Raw genomic sequence first — 20421 nt, forward strand, 5'->3', positions numbered from 1 at the left:
AATTTTGTCGAAATACCCATTTTTATCACATGCTCACCAAGTTATATCTAGAAGAGACTTAATTTATCTATGAAGAGTAAACTTATATCACAGTGTTGATCTATAGCACAATTTTCAGACAAGTTCACTTTATTTGGTTTTCACGCACATTTTGTAATACGATATACGTCTAACGCCATGTGAATTATTGTCAACTATTGATGATATTATTTCGAATTGAAACTTACGTAAGTATCACTCCGGTTAAGAGAGTGAAAACAGACACGACACCACCAACATAATATCGGAATTTAAATAATGGTGTGCCTTTGGTTTTACGGGGTTTTCTATATCTAGCATCTATTGAAGCCATCGAATTGATTAAGTGTTATTAAATTTCGTTGTTGCCGGCACAATCATACACTTCGTGTTAATTCCTTAACGAAATCTAGTTTCCTCCGTGGTTTCCTCTTTCCCGTCTTCATGTGTGCGGCGCGGACCGTTGGCATTTGGCAACGACAACACTCTGGTCCGACCTGCGTTTACCGACCATGCACCTCGACCATTAGTACCAAAGGTACCAAATCATAAAACCTATTCGTGTTAGAGTGCGCCACTTCAATCAAGAACACACGAAAAACGCGCCGAATAGTTCCATTAATGACCACAAGGGTTTCAGTACTATTGGTATCATTGTGGTTTCAACCTCGAGTATAGTGAGAAGGGTGAGAAGCATAGCTAACTTCAGACAGATCATAGGGGGTAGTAGTTTTTATGACCACTCAAACGCCACTCGTAAAAATGCGTCATTTGACAAATAATAAATAATCCCCCTTATTAATTTGTTTTGATGCATTGGATATGTTGCATTTGGTGAGTAATTAATAAGTCCTCATCATCTCTCGGCGTAATACAGATTGAGTGCTAGGATAGATTCGAGTTTCATACGAGTTGTTGATCGTTTCTGAAAGTGCTTTTCATCAGATATGATAATCCAGGCTTAAACACTTTTGACTGATTTTTGTTGAGATTCTCAAAGATAACACATACAGACACTCTCAACAATCATCGAGTCAATAGCCTCGACCTCTTCACCCAACAATAACAAGCACGTAACCATCTTTTTGCCGAATATGTAAACATTCTTGCCTGTCCTTTACTCTCAAACACAGTCAAATATTATTTAATAGTAAATTAATTATGAATCTCGGGTTGTGTAATAATCCTACTTATTACTAGGTTCGTGTTTAACCCCATAATGATATATTACTGCAGAACAACATCGTCAACCAAAAAATTTGTTACACACACACACACACACACATATATATATATATTGTGTATATTTAAAAATACAATTTTCACTTCAACAAGTGCTAAATCAAGTATACCTAGCTAAATAATATTGTTCATAAAACTGCGCTTGTCAGGTACTAACTCGTCATAAGAAAGTAATGTCTATGAATCGATTGCTTTCTTTGAAGAGCTTGTCGTTTGTTGATGGACATGTTCTTTTATAAGTTTTTTAATAGCTCAAATAACAGACATGTATTGCTGACACACGTGCGATTTTATTTTTGTTTCATATTTTTCATTTCATATAAACCCCATGGTTAATCAAATTTGTCTTATGATATTTAACAAGAATGACCATATAGACATATACTTTCTAATATAATTAAGCATATTTATAGTATCAGAAAACAGAAGACTTGTGAACTTTTCTGAGTTTGCATTTATTATTATATAAACCTTTTCGTTTCTTTTTTTCAGATCAAAGAAGGATGGGGTGTGTTAACAGTCGGGCGGACATTAACGATCTTCATCCAAATATATTTCAAGTGATGAACGTTGATGATGCGGGCAACTTGATAACACCTGGTAAGCTAGAAATAACAGACTTAGATATAGTTTTGTATCAACGTGATAAGCAACCAGTCAAGTGGCCTCTACGCTGTTTACGTCGCTATGGCTATGACGCCGAAATATTCAGCTTTGAATCTGGAAGACGCTGTTCTACTGGGCCCGGCATTTACGCATTCAAGTGCCGTAGGGCTGAACAACTATTCAACCTTGTACAAACCAACATTCAGGTAATTGCCCATATACTCTATCAGATGCTTATTCATCCAATAAAGAACAATGCACATAAATTTTACATTACAAATGCACAGAAATCTCATACCTTCCACTTGTCACTCAGGTTTGCAATAGTAGCGGAGATGATACGATATCGAGAGAACTGCCAGTTGCATCACATCCAGGATCGACGGTAACAATGCGAGTAATGATGCCTTCGGAGCCCAGTTATTTAGACCCAACTCCTGCAAGGAGCAACAGTCGAATAGGTCCGAGATTTTCTCACAGCCAACAAAATGGAATTGGAAGATTAGGCAGCGTTGGAAGCAGTAGTGGCCCCATGTCACCCCAGGGTACTATGGGATCGCCATCACCGCCACCCATGCTTCCACCACCACCTCCAGTTCCCCATCCCCCTCCGTCCTCTCTCTATGTCAATGAAGAAGTGCTGACATCAGCCACAATCGAACGAGAACACAATAATAACAAAAGCCTTAGAAGAACTATGCAGAGGTATATTGCTGTTGATATTATTAATTAAGAGCAGTTTTAAAACTTCTGTATTTACGTTGAATCTTTTAAGTGAAAGTTGTTACATTTCACTCAGTTACGAACACATAGTTTTAATCAGTACTCCTCAATTTTATTTGCAGGTCTTGTACAGTGAGTAGTACCACATCTAGTAGTGGTTTTATGGCTTTGGAACCTACGCCTCTACCTCTACCTATCAGTCAAGAACCCAGTTGCCGAAGTAGGCCACCACCTCTTCCAATGGCATCTTATATCAATGTTGATCTGAGCAGTGATGCCAGCCCACTTTCTCCGTCGCACAGTATTTCTGATTCAACGCCTTTGCGAGAAGAAGCCAGCGAGCTTGATGGTGCTCAGCATGCCTACATGAATATCAGTCCTGGGCAAGAACATTATGATACTGCAACGACTACAATGCGCACATCGTTACCACAGGTACAACCTGACTGGGAGGATGAGCCTAGGCACTGCTATGCAAATCTTGAATCTAGTGATATAGAAGGATTGAGAAAAAGATTCTCAGGGATATCTACTGCAGAGAAATCTCCTCTGCTTCCCACCACTCCTCCTGCTGGGCCAGTCAGAGAGGTGAATTATGCCGTTCTGGACCTTGACCAAAAACATAACACAACAGCTGTGAGCCCTGAAGGTAATGTGAACCCTGCAAATACTCCAATTCCACCCGACTCACCAAATAAACCGTTGAAAGGGTATGCGACAATAGATTTTAATAAAACTACGGCTCTTTCTCATTCTGTTAATCCAAATCTTGTCAATGACAACGAGGGCTCTCGGAAAACTCGACACAATTCAACGATCAATGACTTGTCAGCTCCATCTAGACACAGCTCATCTATTAGCGAGTGACCCATACTATTATGTACCTTTATTATGCTACAGGTATTTCTGAAGAAAGTTTCTTTAAAAAACGACCCATGGCTTCGTACAATATGCCTGCTTGTATAGCTTGTCACTTTTGAACAAGAATTTCTCATAGAAGAAATTTTGTAGGTAGCATAATTACGAATCTAAATAAATTCTTATCTTTTTATCAATATGGGCTACGTTTGTAAAAAACTATACAATTTTCGAACTATGACTATGTTGTGAACATGATATAAGACAACGACACGTATTGAAACTAATGACTTGATTAATCGTCCTCATTTATATAGATATATTCACACTTCTTAGCAAAGATATTAAAAAGACTAGGAGACTTGGAATGTTACAGTATGTATCGAAATACCAAGAATTCAATCTGAAGCTATGGATACAGATTTATAGGTTAGTCTACCCTGTAATTTCATTTGAAGTGTAACCTGATTTGTTACGCCTTACCTCGATCCTTCCACGACCTCTTAAAGAAAGAAACAAATTTTCAGCAAATATTTTCATACTATATATTTACTAATGATACTGTGTGCAGCCGAAAAATACTCCTCAAAATTAAACAACGAAACAGAAAATGTAATACTTATCAATAGTGTGTCATTCGTTTTTTTTTCTTTTAAGTATAAAAATGTTTTTTGTTTCGGTTTTCATAGTTCATTTTTTATTTCTAAAAGAGAGTTGGAGGCTGACTTTTCGATCGAGGAAAAGAAAATGCTCAATGCCTGTACGACTTGCGTGACGCCAAGTTGTGTACAGTACTACATTTACTGTTGACATTGTAGTTGATACCTTTGATGTCAGCCGATGAGGTTTTGCATTCTATTTTATGTATTTCAATTCTACATATTAATGATCTTATATCGTGTACATGCACATACTCGTATTTGTACAGTTTAACGGCAGTTGACTCAGTGATATAATACGTAAATGTGATAGGTGTAAGGCCTATGAATTGATAGTAAAATAAGTACCACAAGACTCGTTCGAATATGTAATATATGTTTGATTGATAAGGAGCTTGATTCTGCCCAAATTGTAAGTAGCTTATTTTTGGACCATATGGCTTTTATGTCTGTTATTTAAGTGTAGACAAAACGTTATTTACAACGTAAATTTTTTTTGTTGGAATCAACTAAACTTTGCAGAAATCTGCCATTTCTAAAATTTTACTTTACTGCTCACGGAAATATCTCAACAATTCATGCCAGCAATGTATTGCTCAAATTAATAGAAGCAGACATGAAAAAGGAATCTGAATATTTCAGGAATTTCAAAGTTCAAATTTATTCATATATTAATATGTTACACATATGCGCGGTACTGGTAATGTAACAATTGCTGAAATTTTAGATGAAATCACAATCGAATCATTTCATGCTCGTTACAGTGTACTATTTTCACTGACCAATGCCATGCATATCGTTATGGATGGTCCTTGGTCTCTGAGGAATACTTAGCGTAGCTTTCCCAAAATGAATAGATTTTTAGATAATTGTAAAAAATATTATGTTAAAAGCCAATTTGTAAATAAATTCTATAACTTGTTTCGTACGAGTCTTGTGTTAAGAAAATATTATATAACGGACAATTAATAGCAGTGGTATATTAGGTATAGGTATATGCCAAAAGAATATTAAATGTATGTATAATACAGGCCAAAGAAATTAGCATAACCAGATTTTTTAATAAGCAAATAAATTTCTGGTACTTCCTTTGAGGACATTATATATTTTTAAACATTTATTTACGAATGTTTCATCAAATACCTGACAGCATGCTGTTGGTGTTTCATACGCACAATAAAGAGATTCATCAAATAACATATGAACTGAATATATATGTATATTTGTTTCTTATTTTTTAATCAACATAGATAATCGAGCAGATTCTCCATATAAATGAAGAAGTGAAATTGAATATATTGTAATTCGGTTTTACCTTTATGTCCTCAATATGAATGCTTACCAAAGCGCCATAGAGCACTTGCTCTCTAATCGACCTAAATGAAAGATGTATAAAACTATTTTGTAATCATAATTCTCTAGACAATTGTACATTGGAAAAAAGCACAAGGTTTTTAGAGATCAAGTATTTCATTCTGATATACAATATGTTAGACAACCATAGAGAATAATTATGAGATTTGAGTTAATTCACATCCATAGATACAATCTGGTTGTGATGAAATAATTGCTTCCACAAATACAATAATTCCATCCCAATTAGTACGGATTTTTGTAAAATTTGAAGACAATTTAGTGACAGTTCTATATTCCACAAATATTTGATCAAGTAGCATGACAAAAGTTTGATGAAATATTGGGATGAAAATGAATTTCTGATACTTGAAATACATACTGTGATTTACTAAACTATAATTAGAGTGAATTTTATAACTTTTCTTAGGTATTTTATTTTATTTACCTTTTTAAAGTGGCAGCAATTATAATTGTTTTGAATGTCTGAAATCTTGCGAGCTCTATGGTATATTAATATATTAGCTTCTGAAATCATGGTAAAATGGAATTTTGGTTACTATAGTATGGGAAATTCAAAGCATACTGCATATGTCATCGATAGTAGGGATCTCCTTGTCAGACATAGACAATAGATTGCTTATGGCCTATATTATGTTATTTATTATTTTCATAAGCCGTGCGAAATTACATTTAGATGTTAACCAAGATGGAAATTGTCATACATATATGTAGACTAAGCATTAGATTCTAGGTATCCAAAGTTTTGACCAGCCAAAGAATTTATCGATTCTGTTGATTCAGCTCACTGCATGATTTACCTTTTGTAAAATGTTACTTTTTATTATTATCATTGCTATTATTATCATTATGCATAAGTATGAGATTAAAAAAGCGTACTGTTATAATCTAAGGAAATATTGTGACAAGAAATGGAGCATTGAGATGTATACGGGGTAAAGTTGTAGCTTGAATGTGCAAATCCAATTGATTTGAATATCTAGCTATAACTTTTCATCAAAGCTAAACAGAATAAACATCGAACTGATTTTATCCAAAACCTATTTAACAGAAATTTTACGTGAGCAAATGAATGAAATATTTTTTATCACCGATAAAGCAATGTATTTAGAGACGAATTTTGTAAATACAGTAGTACTTCTAAATTTCATCTCTCTTATTTCGACAACGGGTCGTGCCCAAAAATGATATTTATTTTGTAATTGTACATTCTAAATTAGCATAAATAAAATGTCAAATTAGCTGTAAAAATTAAGAATAGATAAAACACCTCGTTAAGTTGGAAAAAAAACAAAATCGAAAAACTAAAAAAAAAAACTTGAAAAAAAAACGCAAGTACCAAACAATAAAGAAGCATTGCTCCATTTTTTCAGCTACAATGACACAACCATGTTTGCTATAGGCATGTACATCGAACTGATTTTTTATTGAGATAATAAATATATTATATGTACACAAAATTAGGTATTAGATCTATATTACACAGTCGAAGTGAAGGGCAACTCTCAACTGCCAAAAACTTATTAAAACAGGTTTACATCTGTTACAACTGCAACTTGCTACTCAGCGGCTGCTACATTTTTTGCAACCCCTCAACGAAAACTTTTTTCTTGCTCGGATTCAAACACCTAATTTAAACTCTCACAAGGCTTCGTTATAATCTTGAATAAAATTGCACATTCCACCTTTGAAACTGAGTTCCTATAAATGAAACAAAAAATAAAAAAGAAATTTTAGTAGCGTTTCAAGTTGTACAATGCATTTTACATTTTTTTTTTTTTTTAATTCGCGAATCACCGATATATAAATGGCAACTATTTAGAGTACAACACATGAAAGAATGCAGTGATTTCTAACAGTTATATTTTCTGAGTAAAGCTAGTCACCATTATCCCAAAAACGGTGCAGTGCATATTGCGAGTCATCAGATCAAATTGCAATGCACCATATGTCTTTGTTGAGCACCTTAATTGAACAAACAGTTGAAATCAGTGCTTACAGGCAGTGCTTGTCAAAAGGGAAGAAATTTCTGCACTGAAATTAATTTGATAATGGTAGTTGAGATGTGGCCTAATTCGCATAGCACATACCATAAAAAACAGTATGCGATTCATGGATTTGTAGAAATAAAAAATAGCGACCTCAGGCTATAGAGTCGGAGAAAAGTAGATAAGTAAGATGTAACCCCACCATTACTTTTGGAATACCGACGACGTAACATCTGATACCAGATTTTTATCTGTTACAAGAATTAATATACAAATTTATTAAAATGAATAGTGAAGAAAATCACAGTTGATAGTGTATCGATCTTTTTCATACTAATACTTACCAAGAATTGGTGTCCAGATGAATAGGTTACAGGTGTTCTATTGCCTCGTTGACACATCGAATACTTTTCCCCAATGACAAGTGCTATATTGTTTATTTTTATAAATCCATCATCAGGATATATCCAACATCAATGCATATTTTAATAAACTGTAGCTTATAGAATTATTTTATAAATAATTGTACATAAACAATCAAAGAAGCACATTTCATTCAATTGATTTGTGCTTCATTTTGAAATCATAACATATGGAATATACGAAAATGTTGTACAAGATCATGTTTTTATTATTAACAACAATACTTTGAAAATTACCTCATTCCTGTCAGAAAATTTCAACACTGATTAACAGGATACTATCCATCACCCGACAGTTTATGTATGATTTCGTAACATCACAGCTGCTAGATGGTGAAGAAGAAAAATCATTGCAAGCTGCTCTAGCCAATCAGTTGTGAAAATAATGAATTTGTGAATCAGAAGATTGGATCCAACATCTAAAATTGTGCCGGTGATAATTTAAACAACCTTCAGAAAGTTTACTTCTGTGATGTTATTTTTGGCAAACAGAGCACTCACAGTGGTAAAAAGTGGAACGTTTTCAAGAGGAAAGGATCGATCTAAAACAATGGTACATAAATTTTGTTGAAGAAAGAATATTTATTAAAAATATCAACAAATTCGTCTACATTCGATATAAGTTGTATTAATCGCTACGGCATTGTAAGCAATCCACAGGATAACAGTTTTATTACATAAAACTAGAACACATAGATGTGACTGTACAGTAAAAATGGTAATGAGTGTTAATCACTCACTGCATTGATAGAATATTAGCTATAGATATTTTTTTTATTACGAATACATCATTACCTGACATCTTTTGGTGCTGATGGCTGACAAAGTGAATCAGATCAAAATGAGCCGCAAGGCCAATTTGTGAAGAATTGACCAACAGCTGTTTGACAATTAATTCCCAATATGTAAATAATATCACAATAATTCGATGAATTTTCGAAGAAATGAGACAATTATAAAAATAATACAATAACATCATTGTATATAAAAATCGTTTGTTACTGTGAAATCATTCAAGCAGCGAGCTGTCGGCGTCTTGTTAACTCGTGATTAATTAATACAGAGATATCAGGATGACGATGTAAAGTAGTGACACAGTAATTAGCAGTTTGACTAGGATCGGCACCAGCTTTCAACAAAAGTTTTACTGCATTTACAAAACCGCTTTCAGCGGCAACTTGCAACGGTGTTAATCCGTCATCATTAGTTTTCTCCAACTGTGCCAAAGGCGAAGTAACCAAAAGTGAAACAGTCTGATGGAAGCCTCTTGCAGAAGCTAAATGCAGCGGTGTATTACCTCCTGCATCCTGCAAGCTTGGATCCTCCCCAAGTTTAAGGAGACTATCAACAACTTCGGACTGGTTTTTTCTCGCTGCAATGTGCAGAGGCGTTTCACCATATCTGGACGTTATACCGGTGGGTGTGTGAGGGATCAGAAGGAAAGCTGTATTGAGTGCGCCACACTCTAGAGCTTCGTGCAGAGGAGTTTCGCCACGGTCATTTTTTTGAGCCGGATCCGCTCCAGCTTCCAAAAGTGTTCTTATCATGGGTTCAATTTCTATTTTATGACTGTTGCCAAATGTTGAAGATGACGCCAACAGATGCAGAGCACTGCGTCCTTGATGATCTTTGGCATCAACTGGACCAACCTTTGCAAGGAGTTCCAGCGTTTTTAAAGCTATGTCAAAATTGTGATGAAGACTCTTTGAACTTTGTGCATTCGCTAGCTGCCGTGTCAAAATATGTAACGCCGTCAACCCTCCACCAGCTTCTTTCACCGTCGATGGACATCCATATTTTAGCAGCTCTTCTACTATCTCAAATACGCTTGACGGGCTGCCATTTATTATCGCACGATGAAGTGCAGTCTCACCACGTGGAGAACGGACCCCAGGATCACAGCCATTTGCAAGTAAGACCCTGTATTCACGTTAAATGCATTAGAAAAAAATTTCAATCTTGAATTATCAGCTAAAAGGTCATCTGCTCAAAAAATCTTTTAAAAGAAAAAAAACATTTGAGCCAGTAGGTAATCAGTTCAAAACTGAAAATGGTAGAAGGGAGCAGTTTCAAACAAAAATGTTAGAAGCTTGAGACCTAATGAGAATTTAGAAAAAATTCTAGCAGACGAAACAAATTGCACAACTGTTGCGACAGTCATTCTTCCACTAGCGTTATTAGAAGTTCAACTTTATTCGCATTATGATTATAATGAACTTGAAAGGAGGATGTATTGCGTTATTTTCATTTTAGTATGTCATTTTGTGAATCAATATTGAACATCTTGTTTAAAAATAGGCAAATTTCCGTCGAGTAAAATTAAACGAATTTCAGGAACTTTACTGAAAGTGAAAGTTACGATGACAACGGAATATAACGTACAAAGCGTTTGTAAATTGACTTGATTGTTCAAAGTTGTTAAAAAAAAAAAATTAATCCTACGATTGTTAAGTATATACGCACACAGGATTTTTTCGTTTCGTATCGAAGTAGGTACTTATAGGTATATTCGGTGAGTAAATTCAATCGTTGCGGATGTTTGAATATTATGCGTGGCACGCCGGTATTAAATTCGTACAATAATAATAATAATAATGCACTGCGTAAGCGAAAAAATAATTCCGTTTATATTAATGCATGCGAACAAATTCATTAAGCAACACGGAAGAAGAGACCTAATATTATATGTACTGCATATACCTACATATGTATCATGTATATTTAATGCAATGTCTGAAATCGGGGTGGTACTTTTTGTTAGTCCAGGATGCCGCATACCGCATGCCTACTCTTATATTTTATTTGTTACTGTTTTTTTTTACCTCAGAACCGGGAGGTTGTGATTTGTTGCCGCCACAAGTAGCGGCGGATCCCCCGAAACGTTCCAATCCGGTTCGTCAATATTTTGAACAACGCCGCGTGCTATGAGCAACTCGACGCTCTTCGCATCTCCAGTACGAATTGCCTCGTGAAAACTCATCGCGCATCCCGGGTCGTAATCATCAAAGTTTGCTTTGTTCAAAAATTCGGCGACCCCGCCTCTTTCGCATCTTTCCTCGAGTAAATCAGAGCCCCTTGTTTCGGGGAAAAAAGAATTTCTTTTTGATCGATAAACGTTTTGATACGTTTTGATCTGATCACTGGACTTCGACACCTGAATCCCATTTTCTGTAACGCACTTATCCGACGATTCAGAGGCATATTCGTGCAATGGGATACTTTTAACTCCGTTTTCTTGAGAGTTATTACAATTGACAGACAATGCGTTACTGTCGATAAGTAATTCTTGGAAGATCGCGAGCTTTTCGCTTTTATTCTCGTCTGTAAGATTACAGCTCAGATCTTTCTCTTCGCGGACATTGCCTTCCGAGGTAGACGGTGATGTTGGATCGAAAGAAACGGCATCTATCAATTCCGTGGATAACTTTTCAAAGTTGAAACTATCTTTACAAGGTTTATCCTCGATTTTTGTATCCGGTATTTTCGAAGCATTAGATTTCTGTACATTAATGGTCGAAAGATTTTCTTCCATGTCCGAAACCGTCTTCTCCACATTTTTTTGCTTACGAAGTATCAAACAAGTTTCCGATAAGTTCCCATGTTCGGAGCTTGTGCAATTCCCTTCGCCTTTATTTACTACTACATTTCCTACATCGACACATCGACCTGTTATCGAAGAATTTACAGTTTTATATCCTGCACAAGCCTCGGGGAATGGTAATTCCTCAGAATTTCGACTTGCGTTTTCAGAACTTTCATCTGCAGCTCCGTTTTCGAATCTCGAATTATTTACGGATTCATCCAAAGTTGTCGTTACAATTTTTTGCGAAGCGAAATCCACCGGCACATCGCAATTCTTAACGTCTTCTTGCCGGCACGGAGAAATCGTATCGTCATCGTACGCGGCGGTCATCTTCCAAATCCCGTAGATTTTTATTACTTCAAAAATAATTTGAGTCAGCTATTGTTGTTGTTGTTGTTATTATTATTATTATTGTTATTATTATTAATAATAATAATACAACAATGAGCGTTTTATAATCGTAGTTTGTTAATTCTGAATCCTTAATTCACGCATTCGAACTTTTCCGCCCGCAATTCACCGTCCGACTACTTCATTCACCTGTACGGCGGTCAATTCTCGAATGTCTGATACTCGGTCGCAAGAACACGATTCGCGGTAAGCGTAGGAAGACGACGGAGACGACTAAAAGAGACTAAACTAAAACGCGTCCACGCGATGCACGCTGCAACCTCCCCTCCTCGACAGAACACGACGAAACTCACCCGAGCATAGGCGTCAGCATTGAGGAATGCAAAGAAATTTTATGAAATAAGGAAATTTTAGATGGTTCCCCCGTATCTTCCGATCATCGATCGATTTCGGTTGACGTTTTAGTTTTGTTAATGATCTGAAAACGATGAAACTTATACCAATACTTTGATTAAAAACAAAGTAAGTTTTCAGTTACCGTATTGTTGCATGGAACATATTATCTGTAGGACTCCGCTGTCTGTATTTGCACAAGTGTTATTCGCCGCTCGAAGCCACTTCGTGGTAAACTTACAAGTGAATATTTTGCTTTGCGCTAATTAAACAACGTATTCGCGTCTTGACACACGGAAATTAATGTGCATGTTGTAATACGATATGTCGACAAACGATTATTATAAGTTACTTAAGCAGATATTACAGTACGCTGCCGAGCTGTATTCTTTTCTTTGCAGTGCATACGCCTGCCTTCTCGTGTCTCTAATAAAAATGCTGGTTCAAACAATTAACCGTAATAATACAACACTTGGTACAAAATGTTCGAGCGTTACTAACGATCGTATGACGTCGGATAGATATTATGCTTGTACGTTATATTGAGTACCGTTGATAAAATACGTTTGTAGCACTTGGTGTATCTTTTCCTTTTCTTGCGCTTTTTTTCTGCATATTTTGTGTATTTTCGGAGATTATAAATAGTTTTCGCTGCACATACTTCAAAGGTCAATACTTCGACGATGTTAGATATTAAATGTGTACCATGAAGAGCTTAGGTGTCGCGTAATATTTCAAACGTACAATACGAATATTCAAATATAAATGTGTTATAGATATAATTTTAATGATTTTGGAAAAGAATGAAAATTAAAACGACCGACATATACCCAAATCCTCACGCTCCAATTCATTGTCTTACATTATCTTATCCGACTAGCCGTGTATACATCGAAATTCTGATTCTGAGGTTACAGTGTTTTTACTTCTAAAAATGAACCTTCCACCCGCTGGGCGGCCAGTCGGAACATAATCCGTCCCTTCCTCGGCATTTTTTTAAAGGTGGGGAATATACCTGCCTCTATTTGCTAATACAGTTCGAATACGTAGTTCGTCTATCTTTTTCTGAGATCTTCTAATATTCCTGTTTCTAGTTCTAGTCGGTACATCGATTACAGAAAAATTGCGTATAGACTACCATTTGTACCGTGGAACTTAGGGTCTTATCTTTACCAAACAAAGCTAATAACAGTATACACGATGTCTGTAAAACACTGAAGAAGTCCGATAATAAACGATATCTGTACATATATGTACAACAAATACGAAATTTGAACAGGAAGTGCTTAGAGAGATTAGAAAGTACATAGCTTCTAATGTTTACATTAGAAAAAAAAGACTTATAACGCATTCGTATATGCAGCAAAACGGTACATCTTGTATAATTCTACCTCGAAAGAAGTCCCAAAGTACCGGATGTGCATGAAAGATGATTAAATGACACTTGACCGTTTTATGTGAGCGTGTATTTTCATGATGCGTTTGCTTGAATATTCATTCCGTAAGCATTTCGCGTTTTGTAATGAAGAAGAATGCAACGGCTTCTTTAAAACTAACGGTCTGATCTCTCGACCACCGTAGCCAAGTGTATAGCAACAGATCCAATGTGAACCACGCGTACTTGAATAAGAGAAATCTTTTTCCAAAGCTAAACCACATGTGAACATGTGCGTGAAACAGCTTCTTCTCCCCTTGCGTTACATTAACTTTTTTTTGCCCTGCTTAAATCTTATGGATGACGGTTTGTCCGACTTGCTTGTCGTCGCTTCTAGTGCCAAGGGCATAAGAATGGCAGGATAGAAGGTCCCTTTATGCGTGGCCATTGAATAAAGTATATTTTCAAGCGTTCGATTGCACGGCACATCATTCGTTAGATTAGAGTTGATTGCCTCTATCCGTATGACAATAAGCGTCGTCGGGAAGAGTACAAATTTATCAATAAGCTACCGAAGAATGACAAAACCCGTACGTCGAACGGATTTTTATAAACTTGACTCTCCAAGTCATGATGTAGTCGATTGATAAATATTTTATGGTAATGATTGTTGTTATATATTTCACTTTGAATGATCAATATAACGATACCATGGAAGCTGATAATCTAAGAATTGATTGCCATTTGAATTCACGTACCGGATCTAAGTATGATACATGTGTTTCTAATGGTTCCGCGCTGATATTTGTCAGAAATTTGCAATTTTTTTTCCTTCAAATTTCGACTTGACTTGACTTGACCTCGCAATGACGTTTCAACTATTTATACGGTATTAGCTATGTATAGTTTAAAAATTTTTCGCCTTCTAAAATTATGAAGAACTAAAGCAATTGACGAGGACAGATTTTTAATAAATGAGACAGTCGATATTATGGTATAAGCTTTTTTTATTGATAGTCAACACGTATTGTTACGAATATGTTCACACTTTCACTCAAACGTCAAACCTTAGGTTATTATTATTATTACTACTGTTATTATTTATCGTGTACCATTATAATACGAAGAGAAAATATCCATACAAATTTTGAATCAGCTTATACGTTTATACATACTTTTCTTTTGTTAACAATAAGAAAGAGTGTCAGAATAATGGGGCATTGTTTGAAGCAGTAATCAATGTCTACCCTAATTGAATACAACTTAAATTCTAATCTTCCTTGGCATTCCCATTACGATCTCCAATTGCACGGCTCCTACATTGTCAAGGTGAGCAAAAAAAAAAAAACATCCATTTATTTCAAGCAATTATTTCTTCAAAATATGAAGGTGAATCCTTTTTAAATTCTAGCCTGATGTACACTGTAATTCATTGAATTTCTAGCTCGTGTACGATTCATGTTTTAACCCTTTGTGTGCACACTTCCTTAGAATTACGTACATTGAACACTAAGGCAAATAAACCGTAAGCAATTTTCCAACAATATAGTTCGATAACCTTGCTAGTTTTCTGAACAGATGTATAAACACTTTTCGAAACTAACGAGTTATATTTTAATCTAGTATGGTCATTTTTCGTTCAAAAATAAGTAATGCAAAAGCAATATTTGAAGTCGACGATCATTCAACAAGTTATCGTGGGTAAAGGAAAATTTCCGTGTTAAAATGACTAAATGTTTAAACGGAAGGTTACAAATATACTTCAACACACTTTGTTTTTTACTTTATCTTAGTAAAAAACGTGCCAGAGTCTGTATGTTAATATTTTTAATGGATAACACATTGAAATACTTTGTTCCTGAAATTTCATGAGGAAAATACACCTACTGTCCTCTCCCGTATTATAAGATTCATTATATATAATCGCTGGAGTTTTTCAAAAACAGAAGACTCCTATGTATTTCTTTATTGGTAATCATGTATGTACTTGAATAAATACCAAATGCCGATGTTTACCGTTTACCTGCTGCGGGACCTCGAAGCTGACCTGGATTTGGTTCTGCGTGGACTACGATCTTTAGATACAGATCTGGCCTTACTGCGAGACCTGTCCCTATCTCGACCACCACCTCGACTGCGAGAACGGCTTCGTGAAGCTGAACGAGACCTGGAGTGTTTGCTGCGAGATCGTGAGCGTGATCGTGACCTAGAGTGAGACCTATAATGAACTTCACATTAAAATATGGATCGTTCGATCTGTGCCTATTATATGTGTATGTATACGTAATTTACTATTGCAACTTTGAAGTTTTTTGTTCAACTGTTACCAATTTAGATGCATGCTTTGAGCACAAATACCAGTCCCTCATCGTTATGTTTTTACCTATTGACATCAAACCATTCGATTCCCTAACCAGATAATAATTAATCAGAGAAAATGCAATGGCTCATTTGTAGGTAGGCTGCTTACTTACCTACCAACTCATTTGAAACTGTGCTAATCGCATCAAACGAATCGTATAATTCACATGTGAGAGCTAAGAGCTACAGGTATGTAGTTCTTGGCTCTCAATATACATAATACGAATATGGTTTCTTTTACGACTGTAGCAACTAATAAAACCAGTCAATTGTGATAAATTTAAGCTGCAGCAAATTGAGGTTTCTAATAATTTTCCTTCGTTTTTTTATGGCTCCGTTTTCTTGCTCCATATAGCTTGATGAATGCCCAACAAGTATTTTTTAGTTTGTTAGTTAGTCATCAGAGAGTATGATATGAATTTCGATTTGACTGTATGTGATAGTCTACAGCTATATTACATCAACATGCAATGTTACGGATTATTAATTGATGAAACATTCCTTTCCTAATTTATTGTATCATTTTCTTCTGTATCATGAAAATCAGCATTTCAATGAAACTGTTGTATTGATGTAACATACATTCAAAAAGATTAACCAACATATAGACATAAAAGAAACGTTACTTACAAATAGTAAAGTTTTAGCAACTGATCAGTGAAAAAATTATGGCCAAGTCAGTGACAACATAATGAGGTTGAAAATTTTGATATCAAACCAGAAGGATATTATCTATCTTGTTCCGATCCATCTTACTGTCCAACGACTGACATTTGGTTTCATCTTCGTAAGAACATACATGTCGTGTAAAAAAAAAAAAAAAAAAAAAAAAAAAAAAAAATGCATCCCATAGTCTTAAGTAATAGTCCCGAGATCAATTGGTTAGTCTTTTTTCGTTAATGATACATATTGCAATACATTCGTCGTATACATAACATTGCCTTTTGTTTTTGTCGAAATATCTGATTACTATTTTATTTATATACCATAATTTGTGACAGCCTATAGTAGACGGCTGAAGAACGCGTGAAGGCAATGGCCAGGAGAATGGGAGAGTGGGCGAACACATATGTAGACGAAATCGCGCGAGGGTCAGATGGACAGATGTACGGACGGAGAGTGGCTAGACGAGATGGCTGGACAAAGACTGTCTCTCAGTGAAGGGTACGGTACTACGACGACTAGGCGCGAACTGCGAGCAGATAGAAGAAGGCTGGATCTACCAGACGTGCCGAGGTGAGCAAACTCTTTGTCTAGGGTGATGTCAGTGGTCAGTGAAGTACCGAAGTGCGCAGAACTAGCCACTCCGTCAGCCATGTTTGTCTCTTTCTCTCTGTCTTTCTCTCGCTTTCTCGTAGAGTGCAGAAGGTAACCCAAAGTAGGTGGGTGCTCTACGCTGTAACTCTACGCAGTGTGTGTGTCACAAAGTGAACCCAAGTCGAATCACGCGAGAATCTCAGTAGATACACATTTCTCAAGCGTGTGTCTGTGTTCAGCCGCATCTCCTATAAATAACGGGCAGGATTACATCGGCTTCGTCCTCTGCCAGTTTACCAATTTATTTCCTAGCAATCACTCTTACTTATTTGACTCTTTAATCTTTTTTCACATCAATCAGCTATTCAAGACATTATCACTTTTCTATGCTTCACCATTGACTTACATCTGATAGAGATTACTGCCTGGTAGGGTCCAACCTGTTTTTACCTCAATTTTAATCAGTTTACAATGAAGGGTCTAAATTTACAAATTGCCGATCAGGATACCGAGATCCATGAGCATTGTACCAAATGAAAAATAAAAATTTTCTTTCTATTTATAGAAAGAGATTTCTTTCATGGCATATGCTCACTTCCAAATTTCGTTTACCAAAAACAATTTACGGATTGCTCAGTTTTACAGCTAACGTACATCGAATTTAAACCACTCAGACCCCAGGACAAGCAACAAAAAAATGAATGGCTTTTTATATCTTCAGATAGATTTGAACCCTGCGAGCAATGACTCGCCACACATTTTGCCACAACCATCAAACCAACCTTGCCCACCTTCAGAGAATAAATGAAAATACATATGTTCACAATATGATACTTTATCAAGGAACATGTCTATCATTCTATAGAATATCTCGAACTATTTCTCATGTACAGTGTCTTCAAGACTGCCATTAGAACTGTACTTTATGTAACACAAAAAAAAAAAAAAATTCCAAAAATCAATTCAATATTTTCTTGCACTCAGAAATAATTTATCACATAAATAGCAGCAAATGCATTTAGAAAAATATTAATGTTTTGGTGAGTCAATTTCGGATACACCTGACTACTTGAAACTAACCATAGGCGACATTAATACTTATTAGACAGCATTGTATCAAGAGTAGGGAGAAGTGCACAGAGTCTCAAATGAATGCTAAATATATTGGGTAATATTTTTTGATGACTTCCTCTGAAAAATTTTTTATGACGTATGACTCCAAATTATTAATAAGCAAGATAACGAACCTGCGCCTACGAGATCCGCGATGCCGTGGGCAATCTCTTGCATAATGTCCTCTTTCTCCACACTCGTAGCATCGATCCTCTGGATGGAAAGGACGTCCGCCGCCACGTCTTGACGGACCACCCCGATCTCTCAGTCTTTTCCCATTCGAAGGTTCAACCCTTGCTCTTCGGCCACAAATAGTGCGACCGTCTAACCCTCTGACTGCATCTTCAGCATCACGCGCATCTTCAAATTCAACAAACGCAAAACCAGGAGGGTTTCGTGCAACCCATACGTTTCTCAAAGGACCATAATACGAGAAGGCATCTTCTAATTCCTGCTTTGTGGCATTACTTCCAAGATCACCTACATAGATCTTACAGTCGGATGGGTAGCGTGACATCTGTTGGAAAAATAGTTATATTTTTAGCATACAGAATCCTTCAAGTTGGTCAGAGTCAGTATAAAAAGTTGGTTTATTAGTAATCCGCGAGATTTTTAAAGACCAAAAGTGTCTCTGATGAAGGGTAAAAGTGTCAGGGTAAGAAAAATCGATTAAGTTAATTAATTAATGGCTGTAGTCTTTAACTATGTTATGACTTTTTATTGGTATTCACTTGCTAACAAATGCTCAGAGTCCCATAAAGTCTTAACGCCAGTCTAATATTATCAACTTTATTCAACAGGACTTAATTTTCTTATTTCGACACCGTCTTGATCAAAGTGGTTAAAGCCTCTTCAATTTATGTAAATCAGTCATAAATTAGCCAGTCATTTCATTAGTTGAAAATGGTTTATAAATTTCACGTGAATACGTGGCTCGTAAATAATTTGCGAATATTTAGCGCGTAACGTGTTATCGACAAAATACAATGAATTATGAGAGGGCGCTAACTGGACGCTGCATGATTGAGAATAATTTGGGCATTGTAAAGAACTTTTGGCGTCGCTTTGAGAAACTGATTCATCGTCATAAAATTCATATTCTGAGCAAAAAAATGTCGTTGGAATTGCGTGCAATTATACAAGCCTACTGAAATTATTACTATACATTGTTCTTCTGGAGTTCATAATTATGTTTAATCGCCATAGGAAAAAAGTTTGCACAATTTGCTGTATCTGTATTCTTTGACGCCATCTTTGCAACCACCCAAATCCACACCGTCCAACTGCCTGTGTAACGCAATACACTAAAGTAAAAATTTCACCCCGTTAAAAAGATATTAAGATTCACCTACCTTGTTCATTATTGAATCACGTTATCGCCCTCATACGTGCAGAATATCTTGGCAGAATTAATTAATTTACCGCAAGAAAAAGCCGGCTCTGTTTCAGCCGCACGGCGTCGTCACCCTTTGCCACTATCGATCTTTTCTCGAGAAAACAACATGGCTGTCGCACAAGCCCACCAATTACACCTCCGTGCCCTCCGTGACTAGACTATGGACTAGACGAGCCGAAGTTCGCCGACGTGGAAAGTGGCTGACGACGCCATCACCCGATTTCCTATACGCGCGAAAAATACAATTTACGAAATCTGCATGAAGAATTTATCGGGGAGTGCCAAGTGCTGTCACGGGATGTTAAAAAAACAATTTAAACTACAAGATTTAAACAGCAAATGAATGAATACTTGACACGCATTAATCGTTGTAGTATTTATGTATTATAATCTACGTTTTTCAAATTTAAACCATTTTCAAACCAAGGTTTATCGTTCATTTCGAAGAACTTCGAAATCTGTCAAGTATATCAATGAGAACTAACAACTTATCGGAATAGCAATATTTTCAAAGAAGTTAAGCAATTTGAAAAAATAAAAACTTGAGACGATTACAGAATTTTAGACAATATAAACATTTTCTGTATCTAATCGCTAGAATGAATTTGGGTCTTGAATTGTTACGGAAGTCAACGAAATAGATTAAATCTGGAAGAATTTCCTAAACGAAAGCACTAGAGCATTCATTGACTATGTGAACGA

The 20421-nt window shown here is 36.0% G+C and overlaps 3 protein-coding genes across 6 annotated transcripts; 1 reads left to right on the forward strand and 2 right to left on the reverse strand.

Moving 5' to 3' along the window:
- The first annotated feature begins 664 nt into the window (after nt 1–664).
- LOC124300070 (fibroblast growth factor receptor substrate 3) lies at nt 665–5208 on the forward strand. 2 transcript variants are annotated; one of them, XM_046753721.1, is made up of 4 exons: nt 665–704; nt 1753–2072; nt 2183–2571; nt 2712–5208. In XM_046753721.1, exons 2-4 carry the CDS (start codon nt 1764–1766, stop codon nt 3454–3456), a joined length of 1443 nt encoding a protein of 480 aa, XP_046609677.1. In that variant the 5' UTR covers nt 665–704; nt 1753–1763; the 3' UTR covers nt 3457–5208. The 2 variants fall into 2 exon arrangements, with proteins under 2 accessions (XP_046609677.1, XP_046609676.1); XM_046753720.1 differs by having other exon boundaries at nt 676–852.
- Nucleotides 5209–8444: 3236 nt separating this feature from the next.
- On the reverse strand, nt 8445–12172 carry LOC124300066 (ankyrin repeat, PH and SEC7 domain containing protein secG-like). Its single transcript, XM_046753713.1, has 2 exons — nt 10713–12172; nt 8445–9810 (listed from the first exon to the last, which is right to left on the reverse strand). The coding sequence occupies exons 1-2, from the start codon at nt 11801–11803 to the stop codon at nt 8904–8906; spliced, it is 1998 nt and encodes a 665-aa protein (XP_046609669.1). The 5' UTR covers nt 11804–12172; the 3' UTR covers nt 8445–8903.
- A 2409-nt stretch (nt 12173–14581) lies between these two features.
- Nucleotides 14582–19868, reverse strand: LOC124301595 (serine/arginine-rich splicing factor 7-like). 3 transcript variants are annotated; one of them, XM_046756855.1, is made up of 4 exons: nt 19676–19868; nt 18458–18840; nt 15616–15798; nt 14582–14908 (listed from the first exon to the last, which is right to left on the reverse strand). In XM_046756855.1, the coding sequence occupies exons 1-4, from the start codon at nt 19682–19684 to the stop codon at nt 14863–14865; spliced, it is 621 nt and encodes a 206-aa protein (XP_046612811.1). In that variant the 5' UTR covers nt 19685–19868; the 3' UTR covers nt 14582–14862. The 3 variants fall into 3 exon arrangements, with proteins under 3 accessions (XP_046612811.1, XP_046612809.1, XP_046612812.1); XM_046756853.1 differs by having other exon boundaries at nt 15616–15810; XM_046756856.1 differs by having other exon boundaries at nt 15609–15810; nt 19676–19864.
- Nucleotides 19869–20421: the final 553 nt, after the last annotated feature.

The sequence above is a fragment of the Neodiprion virginianus genome, chromosome 3 (assembly GCF_021901495.1).
Source record: "Neodiprion virginianus isolate iyNeoVirg1 chromosome 3, iyNeoVirg1.1, whole genome shotgun sequence".
NCBI lineage: Eukaryota > Metazoa > Arthropoda > Insecta > Hymenoptera > Diprionidae > Neodiprion > Neodiprion virginianus.